General features: G+C 43.0%; 1 protein-coding gene across 5 annotated transcripts in view; it reads left to right on the top strand.

Annotated features, from left to right (window-relative positions):
• SEC16B (SEC16 homolog B, endoplasmic reticulum export factor) overlaps positions 1-15,495 on the top strand; it is a 391,505-nt gene that overhangs the window by 85,532 nt on the left and 290,478 nt on the right. For 4 of the 5 annotated variants that reach the window (XM_068239647.1, XM_068239646.1, XM_068239649.1 and 1 more), the window contains exons 5-7: positions 4,258-4,375; positions 10,384-10,450; positions 13,160-13,295. In XM_068239647.1, coding sequence (XP_068095748.1) covers positions 4,258-4,375; positions 10,384-10,450; positions 13,160-13,295 — 321 coding nt within the window. The remainder of the gene's footprint in view (positions 1-4,257; positions 4,376-10,383; positions 10,451-13,159; positions 13,296-15,495) is intronic. The other variant, XM_068239648.1, reaches the window with a different exon arrangement.

The following is a 15,495-nucleotide window of genomic DNA, read 5'->3' as shown; positions in this document are numbered from 1 at the left end:
ACACCGATCGTTACAACCGGTAATTCTTTATTGTCAGAAACATTATTCATCCATACAGATAATGCTTTGCAAATACAACACCCATGCAAGGGTGAACAAAACATTAGTACAGCTGTGACTCAATATTGGCCTCAATTCACTAAGCTTGACTCCTGTCTTTAATAACTCTTCTGAGCTGTTTTACAGTTATCACAATTATATCACCATGGTGATAACTGTAAAACAGCTCAGAAGAGTTATTAAAGACGGGCATTAAGCTTAGTGAATTGAGGCCAATATTTGCTAGATTTGAAAAAGACAACAATCGGCCTCCAGTCAACTTTGGGCCCACTACAGACTCACAGCCTTTAATCCTTCACATACATGAAGTGCAGCAAGCACTCACAAACAGAGCCGGATTAAGGCTACATGGGGCCCTAAGCAAAGTAACTGATTTGGGCCCCCCATCATGTCGTAATAGAATTAGAAGATGCAGCTGCACAGCAACATGCCACACACACCGGGGCAGCCGAGCTACTGGTTGCTATGGGCAACAGCCCGCTTCCTCCGTGGGTGCACAATGCAGGGAATAGCAGCGGCAAAATGCAGAACAAGAGATGAATGGCTGGGACATTTGCACTCAGGGGCTGGGGCACCCCTGTGAAGAGGACACCAGATCACAGCAGCAGCACTTTCCCCCTGCATCTCCAGCCTGGCATTAGCAGAAAGCTCTGGACACCGCCAAACCGGAAGCCGTTCCCCAGACAGAATTACATAACCACCCCTGCCACTGAACAACCAATTTCCTCCCAAACTAGACAGCCACCATGCAGCCTCCATCCCAGTGAATACGATAGTCCAGCAGAGAACGCAGCCGCAGGGGGGGGAGAATGACAGCACCAGATGACTCACATTCACCTATTGCGATCCAAGCAATAGAGGTCCCGTCATCCGGGGCCCATCTGTATCCTCTAGAGTGCTGCCGCTTTGTTACTACTACTATTACTACTTCCTACTTCCTGTCTGATCTGAGAATCAGGAAGTTCAGAGCGAGCGGCTGCACTGTAGAAGAGACAGATGGGTTTCAGATGACGAGATCTCTATCGCTTGGATCATGGATAGGTGAGTGAGCGTTTGCCATCTGCTGCTATCATTCTTGCTGCAGGTGTGGTTCTCTGTGGGAAGGGAGAGCGGAGTGGGCAGCGGCAGAGCGCACAGTAGCAGGAGGGGGACCTAGGAGGAGAGCCTGGCTCTGAAGACAATCAGCAGCGCACGGCATCATTTGACAAGACAAGACAAATAACATTTATATCGCGCTTTTCTCCTGGCGGACTCAAAGCGCCAGAGCCGCAGCCACTAGGACGCGCCCTATAGGCAGTAGCAGTGTTAGAGAGACTTGCCTAAGGTCTCCTACTGAATAGGTGCTAGCTTGCTGAACAGGCAGAGCCGAGATTCGAACCCTGGTCTCCTGTGTCAGACGCAGAGCCCTTAAAGGGACTCCGAGCAGTGCCTGTGGGTATGCCTTTAAGCATACCCACAACTAATTAATTACATCCTCACACCTACCAGCATGATGTTTGTAATTATATCCCCCTGGGTTCCTTATATTTCATTGCATTGTGCTGAATCGAGCTGCCGACTTTGGAGAAAAGTCGTCCTGTGGCCTCAAATTTGATCGCGAATATAGCAAAAACTAAAAGGCATAGGGCGGCCGTTTATATATCATTGGAAAGAGGAGAAAGATAGCTTTAAAATGATATGCAACTTTCCATCGTTACTGCACTGCTCAGAGTCCCTTCAACCATTATACCATCCAGCCACCGCTGACAGGATGGCGAGAGCTGGTTTATGTGCTGATGGGGCCCCTTTGACTCTGAATGGGACCCCAAGCGACTGCTTTTGTTGCCTGGTCGGTAATCCGGCCCTGCTCACAAATATCAACACCAGGAAAGCTGCAGGTCCTGATGGTGTGCAAGGACGTGTGCTCCAGGCCTGTGCTGGTCAACTAGCGAAAGTTTTTACACAAATATTCAACCTCTCTCTGTTCTTGGGTGTAGTCCCATCATGCCTTAAATCTACAACCATTGTGCCAGTCCCAAAAATCCTAGGATAACCTGTCTTAATGATTATCGACCAGTTGCTCTAACCCCTGTCATCGCCAAGTGCTTTGAACGACTGGTAGCCACACACATCAAGGCCTCCATCCCAGCAAATCTAGATCAACACCAGTTTGCTTACCGAACAAATAGATCGACTGAGGATGCCATCTGTGTAGCTCTCCATGCTGCCCTCTCACACCTGGAAAAGCCCAACTCCTATGTTAGGATGCTCTTTGTTGACTACAGCTCAGCATTTAACACCATTGTACCTAGCCAGCTTACCAACAAACTCCGTGCACTAGGTATTGCTCCCTCCATATGTACTTGGTTATTGGACTTCCTTACTAATCGCCCTCAAACTGTCAGACTAGGACATCAGACATCCTCCACCCTTACCCTGAGCACTGGCGTGCCACAGGGCTGTGTATTAAGCCCTCTCCTCTATGCACTTTTCACCCATGACTGCCAGTCTATCCATACCTCAAACATAATTGTTAAGTTTGCAGATGATACAACTGTCATTGGGCTTATATCAAACAATGAGGAAGCTGCATACAGAGAAGAAGTTAGGAACCTGACTGCATGGTGCGACATCAACAACCTGTTATTAAATACAAAGAAGACCAAATGAATTATTCTGGACTTTAGGACCACCAAAAAGACCACTCACCTACCGCTAATGATCAATGCAGAGGCTGTGGAGAGAGTTTCCAGCTTCAAATTTTTGGGAGTCATCATCGCAGAGAACCTGTCCTGGGCTGACAATGCTTTAGCTCTAACTGGCAAAGCACAACGCCTCTACTTTCTGAGAAAACTAAGGAGCGCTAACCTCCCACAGAAGCTGCTGGTTAATTTCTACAGAGGCACTATAGAAAGCGTTCTGACCAATTGCATGACGGCCTGGTACAACAGCTGCACGAAGGCTACTAGAGAAGCCCTGCAGCGAGTTGTTAAAACAGCAGAAGCCATTATTGGCACTGAACTACCATCACTGGAACTTTTGTATAATACTCGCAGCGTGAGAAGGGCCAAAAACATGATCAAGGACAACACTCACGCTGGAAATGCCTTGTTTGAGCTCCTTCCATCAGGTAAACGTTTTAGATCAATCCGCACAAACACAAACAGACTGAAAGACAGCTTTTTTCCCATCCACCATAAACTTGATGAACTCTGAATTCTCTCTGAAATAATTAACACTGTGTACAAATTGTTTAAACATCTGTAATACCTGGCATACTTGTATAATGTCTTCTCTTCCTTGTTACTATCACTATGTTCCCTATATGCACCGTGGGGTTGTCATGAAAAGTAATTTCGTTGTGTTACACAATGACAATAAAGTGAATTGAATTGAATATTGAATATGATATAAAACAGTAGAACCTTTCTCTTTACACATGTTACTGATCAGGTATATACCTTAACATAGTCACCAACACCTGCTGGCCTTGTCACGGTAAGAGATGCCTGTAGGTCAGAGTCTGTCCCTTGCTAAATCAGTTTACACCATATGCCGAGGATCAGAATGATTAATAGACATAAACAATTAAAATAAACAACCTAACACATGCTGGGTAATCATATTCATCCATTCTTCCAACTGGGGTGACAACAAGATCATTTACCACTCAACATATATAGCATTTAGATTTATTAGACTCCTTATAGTCCAACCAGACTGCCCATATTGCATAAAATTTATCATATTTATCTCTGCTGGCCATAATGGTATCCTCTATCTCCTGTTTCTTATTACGCCTGGTAAACCATTTCTTGAGTGGCTATTAAATTTCCTTTTCAATGGTAATAGACTCTTAGCGGCATTAAGCATTCTTGGAACTATGGGTTTCTTACGATACGTTTAAAACACAAGGAACACTTTTCTTCTGATTTTCTTTTTTCAGATTCAGTGAAGAGCAAAGAAGGTTTTTCACAGGAATGAATGGTGGTGGGGAAGGAAAATCCAACCTAGCTGTTTGATTTTCTTTAGTAGGGTTGGGCCAGCAGTACTGTGCAAAAGATGTATGTCTCCACCACACAGACGTTTCTAATTTCTTTAGTTGTCTATACATTTTCGGATTGAATGACGGCATTATTCGTGTTGAGTTTATTTTCAGCGGCAGCCATTCTATTTCTCTGGTTTCAAGAGATAATGTAATGTTCTTTATTCACACAGACATGAGGAGAATTGGACATTACAATCCTATGGAAAATTGGATTCAAAATCCACCTACCCTCTACTTTCCAAATCAGGACACTGAGAAGAACCAGCTATACAATGAGACGCAAGACCGGTAAAAGTCTTAATTTATGTACTGTGAAAGTCCACTACATTTGTATGTTTTGCCCTGTTTATCTTGCTACTTTTGCTGAAATAATTTTATCATTCTTTGTAGTTAACATAATGTTTCTTAACAGTAGTGTGTCTTCTTCACACGGGAGGCTGAACTGCAGGTTTTTGAGGCAGTACAGTCTCCCATCTTTTGGCCACCGAATGCCTACATGCTGCAACTTTAAGTGTAAACAAGGCGAACCTCAGGTTAAAAAAAGGTATACTTACCTAGGAAAAAGGAAGCTTCTGAATCCTATAGAGGCTTCCCGCAATGTCCTTTAGCTCCACGTCCGCCATCACGGACCCATGGAGAAATCCAAAAAGCGCTTGTTGGAAAGTGAATGAAGGCTTCGCTTCTTTTCAGACACAAGTGAGTCCTTATTAGGGTTGGGCAAGTACAGCCCCACCCATGCAGTAGGCCGTAGACGCTACTGCTAAGGCGTGGCTATGTTTGTGTGGGTGCAGCTTGGCTGCACTGGTGCCTGAAGAGGAACACAGACTGGATCCGTGGGAGGGTTCCAGCAAGCAGTGGCAGCGGGGAGGATGGTGTGGGAAGCCTCTAAAAGATCCAGAGGCTTCCATCTTTTTCGATAAATATGACTTAGTTTTATCTGAGGTTCGCTTCAAGTTTCCTTTAGTTCAGCCAGACAGAAGTGTTTGTAACCAAATGCATGTCAGTGTTTTAATGCAGCAAGAAACCACATGATGTTGCTTCAGCCAGTGCACAGGAGCAGCTGACAAGTGAAATAGGCCTATCTTCTAGAACAGTGCAGTTTCTAGCCCATAAAGCTCCCAGGATGAGGGTGTATATATTGCACCCTCACCCTGGGAGCCAGAAAAACCCCAATTTCAGTACCCAAAGAACACCTTTGTTCAAGCAGCCAGAGAGCCCCGTGTATGTAGCCTATCCTAACCTGTTTAGGTGGCTAGAGAGTCCCCCACCCATAGGTTTGTTAGAAAGGTGGCCACCTCTTTAGATGGCCAATGTGCCCCCCCCCACCCATTTAGGTAGGCAGAGATTGGCGGTGGTGCATGCAGAGTGCGCAGCGGGAACTGTTATGTTACTTACCTCACTGGCATTCACGCACTTCATGTCCTTCCTGGTCCCTGGGGTCCGTCTCATAGTAACAGCCAGCGCCCTATGAAAACATCATAGGAGGTGCTGTTACTATGGGACGATTAATATAACAGCTCCTGGTGAGGTCACTTAACGTAACCTCTCCTGCAGCGTCCCTTGCCGCTGCGCTTCGGGTGACAGGCATGTTCCAGAATGACCACACTGAAAATTCTTACTAAATGGATATGACGATGTTGGATTAATTATGCATCAGATATTGTTTGATACAGTCTTTGGATTGCTTCAGTTGAGTCCAGTCATTTATTCTATTTAGCAGTTACTTGGTCCAAAGTTAGTAGTCAGTCAAAGTTATAAATTACTGGAGTGTATTCCATTCCTGTAGCTAAAGCTGTGAGAGTGTTTAGTCTTAAAGTGTCCCAAGCCTGCATGGGCATGTTTACTTTTACTGTAACACACGGACACCTCATTAGAAGATGAGACAGGCTCTAGATGTTGATGGATTAATTCCAATAGTGTAGATTAGGAGCTGTGAGAATATTCCATAAGCCGGAAAAAATTGCATACAGGAGATGGTTATATTGAAAGAAAACAGAATAAGGGTTAGAGGAGGTTCAGTTATACATGCATGACAGCCAAACTACAGGGGAGAGAAAGACAAATGATCTAGATAGCAAATCAAAATCCTGCACAAAAGCACAAAAACAACGCAACAGTGCAAAAACAACAGCACAAAAACAGTGCAGTGCAGTAACCAGAACTACAATGCAATTAAGAAGCTTCCTTGTTTATGACCTTTTAGTCATTGGACTGATTCATTATACCTGACCTTACATCTTCCTTAAAGCAGCAGGGACAATCATACTATCCCAGGAAAAAACATGGGTAGATAAATAGTTGTTCTACTTACATAACATATCTATTGTACTGTCCACATTTGATTTCAGTGAATTTTATATAGTAAATAAAGTAATTAAAACTTACGTACTTTGGTCACATTATGAGAAGACTAGATTCTTTGAAGAAATCCTTAATGCTTACAAATATTGGGGGCAAAAGAAGAAGAGGACGATAGCAATGGATAGACAACATATGTGAAGCTATAAACATGCCTATGCAACAGCTGAAATAGGCAGTGATTGACAGAACCCTATGGTGTGCAGAAGTACATATGGTCACAAATAGTTTGAGTCGACTAAGTGAATGAGGAGGAACCAGTGAATGGTTCATCCAATGCAATAACTGCTGTATGAATAGAAGATAGATTTGCTTCATGCTGTCATTAGACACGATAAGTCTAATGGTTCAATCTATCTTGCCATCCAGTATAAATGCCTACAGATAACTACAGGCATCCAGTGGTCACCTCTCTTTCCAATACTTTCCAGTCTGGAAAGCCCTCACCCATCATCTGAATGCTGTCTGTCTCCGTGCTTGGAAGACATGGCTATCTTCCAAGTTGGAATTTCCCATCTGGTTGCTAATATTTTCAGACATGCTCCTCTTCCCCACATTGTTAGTATTGTCTCGCACTCACTAAAGGATCAAACCCATAGTCTTTAAGGGGAGGGTGACAGCTGAAAAGAGGGATGACGCCCTCTATGCAGTATTCAACAAGGAAGAAAGTTGGCACATCCAAAATGAATCTTTATTGGTTCCATGTAAAAAATATGGCGAACGTTTCAGAGCCGCGTAAGACTCCTTTATCAAGGCAATATTTGCTGATCCCAGGCAATACATATCGCTGTCAGCGAGTGTTAGAGGAGCTAGACTCCCAACTTTCTATGCAGGAACTTTTGCACAGCAGCAGGCAGATTTTTGCCTCCAAGCAAATATTGCCTTTATAAAGGGGTCCTACGCGGCTCCGAAACGTTGGCCATATTTTTTACATGGAACCAATAAATATTAATTTTGGATGTGCCAGCTTTCTTCCTTGTTGAATGCTCCTCTTCCTCCTCCCTTTTTCTTCAGGTTAGCTAAGCCTTCATGTTTGCTGCCAGCTCATATCGGCTTGCTTAAACACTTTTTTGCTACAGGTCAGAAAAACGTTTGGCATTGTTCCCCATTGATTCATCGTCCCATCGCATTTTGAGTCTCTAAGAGGATATGGAACCGCAAACCCAGCCAATGCTAGAAGCATTAGAAAATGTGATCGGCTGCAGTGTTTGCACAATCTACGGCAATCGATGGTAAACTCATTGAGATGAACGCTTCCATTCATCTCAATGCGGGGCACAGCGAAGAGAATGGATGCTCACAAAGAGAATGGATACTGGCATCTGAGTTGTCCTTAAAGTGGAATTTCTATGGTAGCCAGAATGAGGTTTAGCACTTCCTCCTAACATTGAATGCCTATACTAAGCTTACCTAAGAATCTGTTCAACCTACCGTATAATCAGTTGGCTCCACACTCACACTGCATGGCCACTGGTAATGGTAACATTGTCCAATTACATAGCTACATGTTTGGCCAGTAGTAGAATAAATCCTTTCAATCTTGTGTGGCAAAGTTACTGTACCTGGGTAATGTAAAGTGAAGCAGATCGGAACATCTCAGGAGTGATGTAAGGTGATGCTTCCCCTTCACTGCCGAATATTTATGATTTCATGTCGCTGTAAAAAGATCACCCATATTTTCCATTACTTGCAGTTATTGAAGACTCCAGGAAATGCACTTCAGATGCTAATAGGCCAATATAAATCACAGTACAAATTATCAGTAGATGTCAAGGAGTAGAAATCCATATGTATTAAGCGTTTTGGTTTTCAGTGACACTATTAGAATAGATTTTAGCACCGCAGATGGCTGAGATAGTAATTGACCTACATGTGCAAACCAGAGATAGCCTTGAAATGCAGTGTGATAATACTGATGTGGAATAGAGGTGCTTTATTCTTTTAAAGGCGATTGCTCCAAACAGATAGCAATCTGCCATTACATTGGGGTCCTGATATCCAGCAAACTTGTAAGAGGGGTTACCACCTCCCACAACACCCTCATAAATACAAGCGGGACTCCTGTCCAATTGCTGTGTTTATCACTTGGTGTGTTGTAGTCTGACCAGAGCATTACATTATTCAACTATACTGCCACGCTATCATTGTTATTTTTGGTGTAGAGCTATCACTGCTGATAAAGTCTAATATAGTGTTAACCTCTATCTACTCTTGCCACATTCCAACATTTAACCATGCCTAATACTGACTTCAAAGGCAACTGAGCACATGGCTAAAAAAATGTTACATTTGAAATACATACATGCTTGCTTGCTGTCCATTGGTGAAAACGAAAATCACATGCTACACATACTACAGTAAGACAAAAACATATATAGATGTACACAGTCGATGTGCTGTGACCGTAAACATTGCTGCCGATTCAGTATAGTGTAGACTAGCCTAACTCAATCTGAAGTGGTGGCTATCATATTGGTAGAAGTCAAAGGAACAATCACTGCTGCAGTCCACACCATGCATGTTATGGATTCAACTGAATGTGCCAGCTTCCAGTACATGTGCAGAACTGCAATTGATTCCAATGGGCGGGGAAGCAAGTGAGGGCAGTGACTGGTTAAACAACAACCACCACGTTTAGCTTATGTCAGACCATGACTTGTGTTTTTATCTCAGTCATGAAAAGCTAAATCTGGAGTTCCATATAAATACATTGGGGAAAAAATGCTAGAGTTGTACATTAACAGATTAGGCAATCAGACTGCAACCCGTGTTGCCACCATTGGAAGTGGTCATCAACAATCAATCAACCAATCAGTAGTCAGCCCACTTGGTATACCTTACATGTTGCCGCCCTGACAGCCTATCTTGTCAGTGACCCTACTCAGGAAGCAAACGTGACCAACCAGGGTGGATTTTTTTTATCCATTCGTTTTTGTTTTCTTGAAATGTAAAGGCATTGCAGGAAGCCTCCCACTTCCACTTCTCACATAGAGTGTGCGAAGCATGCATGCTATTATATACCATACATTCTTCTCATGAAGTTGTGCACATATGACTAATGCATGGTAAGCTTCAGGCTCCATGCTGTGTGATGGAGGCTATGATGTTCTCACAGGAATACACATTGTTTTGGTGCCAATATTGCTGGGCAGGATATCCAGTTAATTAGCTCATACATTTTTCAGCACCCAACTGAGGAGCAGTACAAAACACTTTTTTGCTTCCAAGAGAGAGTGATGGAGATAGAGAGTATTATTTCTGTAAAGCAGAGACTGCATGATTTGCACTTTTGTAGCTTAAGTTGTTTCAGCAGCAGAAGTAAACAAATTTATTCTATAGGACGCCTCGATGATTATTAGTGGAATGACATGAAATCAATTGGATCAAGTGGTTGATCTGTAAGTCTATGTGATCGTGTCTTGCCTCTCCTTCCTGTTCTAGCCCACAAAGGAAGAAAATCACATGATCATGACCTGCCAATCTTAAACTAGCCAATTAATCTCATGATGAAATCACTCACATGCCTCCCTGTAAATTCTCCTCAAGGAGAAGTTTTGTAGAATAGATTGATCATCTTAGTTCAGCAGAAAAGAAAACTAGTGAAGTAATTTATTAGTAATTTGTTTAGTGGGGGATCCTGTGTCAGAAAAAAGGTTGTGCAAACTCAAAGAAAGAAAATGACATTCAGACTCCATGCAGATAGGTAGTGCAAATCCTTATTGTGACGTGTCTAGACATCACAGGGCCACATTTGAACAGGCTGGATAAAAGGTAAATCTAAAAAAGTAGTGAACTATTTGAAGCTGTTCCTATAGCATCTGCTGCGGCTTTTGCTATGTGCCTAGAAGCAGCATGTCTGCACTGTAAAGGCTGTTGTGCTATCCAGTAACAAGCTAGATTGTCTTTTGCATAATTAATGTATGTCATTTCTGTTGTAGGATCCGAGAATATGGAGATAATGCTGGTTGGCAGTCAGATCAGAGACGCTTCACTCCTTCAGTGGAGGTAGGATACTCCTAGTGTCTGTCTGACCCGGATTTACTCAGATGCACAGCAATGGAGCGCCTGTGTGGTTAGGCAGACATGGACTGGATTCTTTTAATATCAATCTCTTATAAGGTGGCAAAAGCTTGCAACCTTCACCTGTGTCATATCAGGTCATAGTGAGGACCGCTAAAAGGTGAACAGAATAGCAGTTCTGTAATCGTAGTATCGTACATAGATCTGCAGTGAAGACTTTTTGTAATATGTCCAGGTGTGTATATTACAAAAGGTTTGCGCTGCAGGTGCTGCATGTGACTGCAGTTCCATAACTGCTTATCCACTAGATTTTGGCCTCGATTCATAAAGCATTACCTCATGCGGTAATGCTGAAAACAGCAGACTTTCCCGACCACTTAGCAAAGTGTCAATTCATAAAGGCTGTTACCGCATGAGAAGCTGACATTACCGACCAGGGAGATAAATTACCGACTTGGCTGTAGTTACCGCCAACACATGTCAGTAAATTGTCAGCAAATGCCAATTCATAAGCCTTCAACAAGCGGTAAGCCTGGTGGTAGTTATCGACACCTCTAGTGAGGCGATAACAAGTTACCAACAGCTCTGATGAATGCAAAGTGCAGAGAGCTGAAGTCTGTTTGAGTCATCTGTGGAGAGAGCCAGAGAGCCGTCTGTGTGAGTCATTTGAGCAGGCAGGGAAAGACTGTGTGAGTCATCTGTCTGAGTCATCTGTGGAGAGATACACAGAGCCGTCTGTGTGAGTCATTTGAGCAGGCAGGGAAAGACTGTGTGAGTCATCTGTCTGAGTCATTTGTGCAGAGAGACGTCTGTGCGAGACATTTCTGCAGGGCAAAGAGAGAATCGAGACAGTGCTCTACTCTACCGCTCAATGGGCTGCAGTAATTTACCGACCTCCAAGGGCAGCTGGGGAAATCTTTATGAATTAGCACACAGACCGGGAAAATACCGAGTGAGGTATTTTCCCGACTATATTTTTTATCACACTGCTTTTTATGAATCAAGGCCATTGTGTGTGATCCTTTTCTGGGGGGGGGGGGGGGGGGGGGGGGGGGTTGTTTGGACATGGAGAGGATAGTCATGAATTGGCTAGGGAGTGGTTAGGCTGAAGTATCTCAGGCTGAGTAAATACTTGTACATACGGGGGACGGTTCTCGGCTGAGGGGGCAAGCTATAATCTCAGCCTGTAATCTAGCTTCACTTAATAATCTAGCATATCAGATATATAAGATACGCTTGCCAGCAGAGTCTGTTGTTCTCCTAACCCTGCCTGCGGAAGTCAATTGTTTGTACTTGCTGCCCCTCTTCTCATAGCAACAGCCACCTCTATAGTAGAAAAAGGGTGTCTGTGCTGTACTCGATTCCCAAACGGTCACCCAGGAAATTGAGTCCTAATCCCTTCAAATGACAAGCACTGTGCATGTGTACGCACCTTAAAGGACAACTGATGTGAGAGGCATATGGAGGCTGCCATATTTATTTCCTTCTAAGCAATACCATTTGCCTGGTTACCTTGCTGTTTCTCTGCCTCTAATACTTTTAGCCATAGACCCTGAACCAGCATGCAGCAGATCGGGTGTTCCTGACATTATTGTCAGATCTAACAAGATTAGCTGCATGCTTATTTCTGGTGTGATTTAGACACTACTGCAGCCAAATAGATCAGCAGGGCTGCCAGGCAACTGGTATTGGTTAAAAGGAGACTGATATGACAGTTTTCATATACTTCTCACTTCAGTTGTCCTTTAAGGCATCAGGAGGAGTAAGTGTTAGGCATTTGCAAGAGTTCTGGAATTGGGAATCGAGAAATGGTAAAGGTTTTGTGTAAAGGGGGACAGTCATGATTAGGCATTTACAGAGGTTTACAAATAAGATAGAAGGTGCAATGTTTAGGAATAGGCATCAGAAGACGTTAAGGTTAAGCATATTTAGTTAAACTATATACTGTATATTCTGGTGTATAAGACTACTTTTTAACCCAGGAAAATCTTCTCAAAAGTCGGGCGTTGGTCTTGTACGCCGGGCGTCGTCTTATAGGGCTGGTGCTGAAATTTCTGAGCTGGACTGGAGAATCTGCAATTGATTAGGACTAGTTACTTAGGGTGATTAATGTTAGGACACAAGTTTAAGCATGAGGTTACGGTTAGACAGTCTTTCGTTATGCAGAATGGTGGGGCACCTCTTTATATCCTGTGGGATGTGCCATGGTCTTGTCTGGCAACACTCCAGATCTTGTGCAACTTAAATGATGACGTAAAGATGCACTATCCAGTTAAATTTTGCTCTTTTATTGATCAGATAGCATTACAGCCAGTTTAGCAACATTTTGAAGCATCTGCTTCTTTCTCAAGCTTAGCTTCTTCGTTTTGGGGCTCCGTGGTCATGTTGGGGGCAATAAAGTGGGGTTAAACTTTAATTTGTTCTTTCATACTGGTATTGAGAGGTTGATGCTAACAGCTGGAAACCAGTACGAAGAGCACGGAGCTGTCAGCTGACACACATCACTGCTGCTTTATAGCTTAGATAAAAAATACTGATTTATATAGCCATTTATCAAACTTCCCATCAGCATCAGCCCTTGTCAGTGCAATGTATGGATGCCACAACATATATAGAGCCAGGTTTGTGGATCAATAAGCAACTCTGTTGATCTTAAATCTGATTTATAATGCAGGTTATGTCTTTCTGTCTCAGCAGTCCTTCAGCTCAACAGCACCCAGTCTGCTATCACAGTACCGAGAGTCTGGTATGTCATCCAGTAGTTATGAGCTGAGCCAGTACATGCATGATCAAGCAGATGTCACAGACTCCTGGAATCCCTTACAGGATGGTAAGTTGGGGTGTCCTTTTATTATAGTTGTGAAATTGTTTGAATTTCCTGCTGTCAAATAAGACATGTCACCTCTTTGACATTGAGGTTTGGTTGAGGTGCAAAGGCATGATTGCATCGCTCCGCAACACCAAAAAAAATTAAATGCTATTTCTGGCTACAAGTTCAGCAAAGATTCTCTTTTTATTGCCTGAAGAAGCGGGTGAATGCCTGTGAAACGCATTGCTTGTTTGGAGTTTTTTTTTATTTAAAGCTAATGTAACCCCTGTTAAAAAAAAAATGAGCCATCCCTCTCCTCTCGGCCCTAATGAGCCATCCCTCTCCTCTCCCGGTGTCTCCGGTGCTGCGCTGGCTCCACCGTTCTCATCCCACGCGAAGGGACTTCGGAAGTCTTCGGTAGCCGAGTCCTCCCGAAGACAGGCGGCGCACACGCGAGTGCGTCATAGAGGGTGGGCGCGCATGCGCAGTGTTATCGTGACCCATCTTCGGGAGCACTCGGGCTCCCGAAGCATTTCCGAAGCCTCCTTTCGGCCGGGAGACAGCGGTATTTGACCAAAACGGTCGAATACCGCTACGGGGGAGCCAGCGCAACAGCGGGGACTGGGAGAGGAGAGGGAATGCTCTATAGGACCCAGAGCATCCCTCTCCTTAGGTGAGTATCTGACTTTTTTTTTAACCCGGTTCCCATTAGCTTTAAGTCTGATTTATGCTGAATCTTGACTTTTTGAGTCTGTTTTGGGGAGATAAGTCCACTACTACCTCCATTTTTAAACAGTTTTTAGCATATTTTACTCTGTTTATACCTTTCAATAATGTAGGTGATGATTGGATATGGGGAGGTTTGGACAAAATACAGAATTCTGTTTTCCCAAGCTAACAGGCAACTGAAATGACAGGAGTGTGCATATATATATAAAACGTAAGTTTGTTCCAGAAGGATTTGCACTATAAATTACTTTTTTTTCCAATGTCGCTGTCACTTAAAGTAGGTTGTAAAAATCTGACAGGTTTTAAGCTTGTCAATCTCCTCATGGGGATTTCTCAGAGTTTTCTTTATTTTCAAAAGCACTTACGGAATGGCAGTTGCTCAGTCCAAATGCCAAAATGGTGTGCAAACAGGTGGGGGTTGGTGGCCTGCATCTTTGTATAGATTCTTTCCATGGAGTGCTTTTGTAAAGAATAAAGGAAATACGGAGAATCCCCCATGAGGAGATAGACTAGTCAAATCAGATCTATCAGATTTTTCTGCCTATTGTATGTGACCACATCAGAGAAAAGTAATTTATAGTGCTTTTTTCTCTGGGAGAATTGTACTTCTTATTATTTGAGAAATACAAAGAAACAAAATTGAGAGCCTAAAATAGAGTAGTATGTTGACGTAATGGATGAGATCATATATAAATGAAATGGTGCTCACAAAGTTGGGTTGCCTCTCAAGCAACCACTGTGGTAATATTAGACCCGACCCCACTCTGGTTAAAAAGTCGCTGTCTGTAGACAGAAAGGAATGGGGACAACACCCCTCCACCAAGTATATTGTACAAGGTGAAGTCTGGTAACTCAAACCCCAGGAAGCCAAAGAAAGAAGGGTGGACTGAACTAGTGTAAGGATAATAAACAGAGGTGCCAAAGCAGAATAAAAACAATTCAAAACAGTTTAAAAAGGGAGATAGTGGTAAACTTACCTCCCAAAAAGACCAGAATAGTCTACGGTATATTCAGTGAAAATGCTTTAATCATAAAACTCCAAAATTTTGTAATGCGTTTCTCAGGATTCAACCCGCTTCATCAGGCAATAAAACAGGAGCAACTGAATCCTGATCTCAGAAAGTATTAGTTAGCAAGAGAGGTGCTTATACTTGTTGAGATCAGGATTAAGTTGCTCCTGTTTTATTGCCTGATGAAGCGGGTTGAATTCCGAGAAACGCATTACAAAATCTTGGTGTTTTATGATAAAGAATTTTCACTAAATATATAATACTCTGGTCTGTTTGAGGAGGTAAGTCCACCACTATCACCCTTTTCAAACTGTTTATAATCATTTGTATTCTGTACTTATTAATATGTGTACACATGGATTTTACATTTTACAATTTTTTGTGATAATTGTCCTTATGTTATATACACTAGCTTGTCACACATGGATAACTAGGCAGGCTGTCAGCGCTTGTGCTGTTCCAGACCTACTACTACTATCAGA

The sequence above is a fragment of the Hyperolius riggenbachi genome, chromosome 6 (genome assembly GCF_040937935.1).
Source record: "Hyperolius riggenbachi isolate aHypRig1 chromosome 6, aHypRig1.pri, whole genome shotgun sequence".
Classification (NCBI taxonomy): Eukaryota; Metazoa; Chordata; class Amphibia; order Anura; family Hyperoliidae; genus Hyperolius; species Hyperolius riggenbachi.
This window is presented reverse-complemented; position numbering and strand designations above follow the sequence as displayed.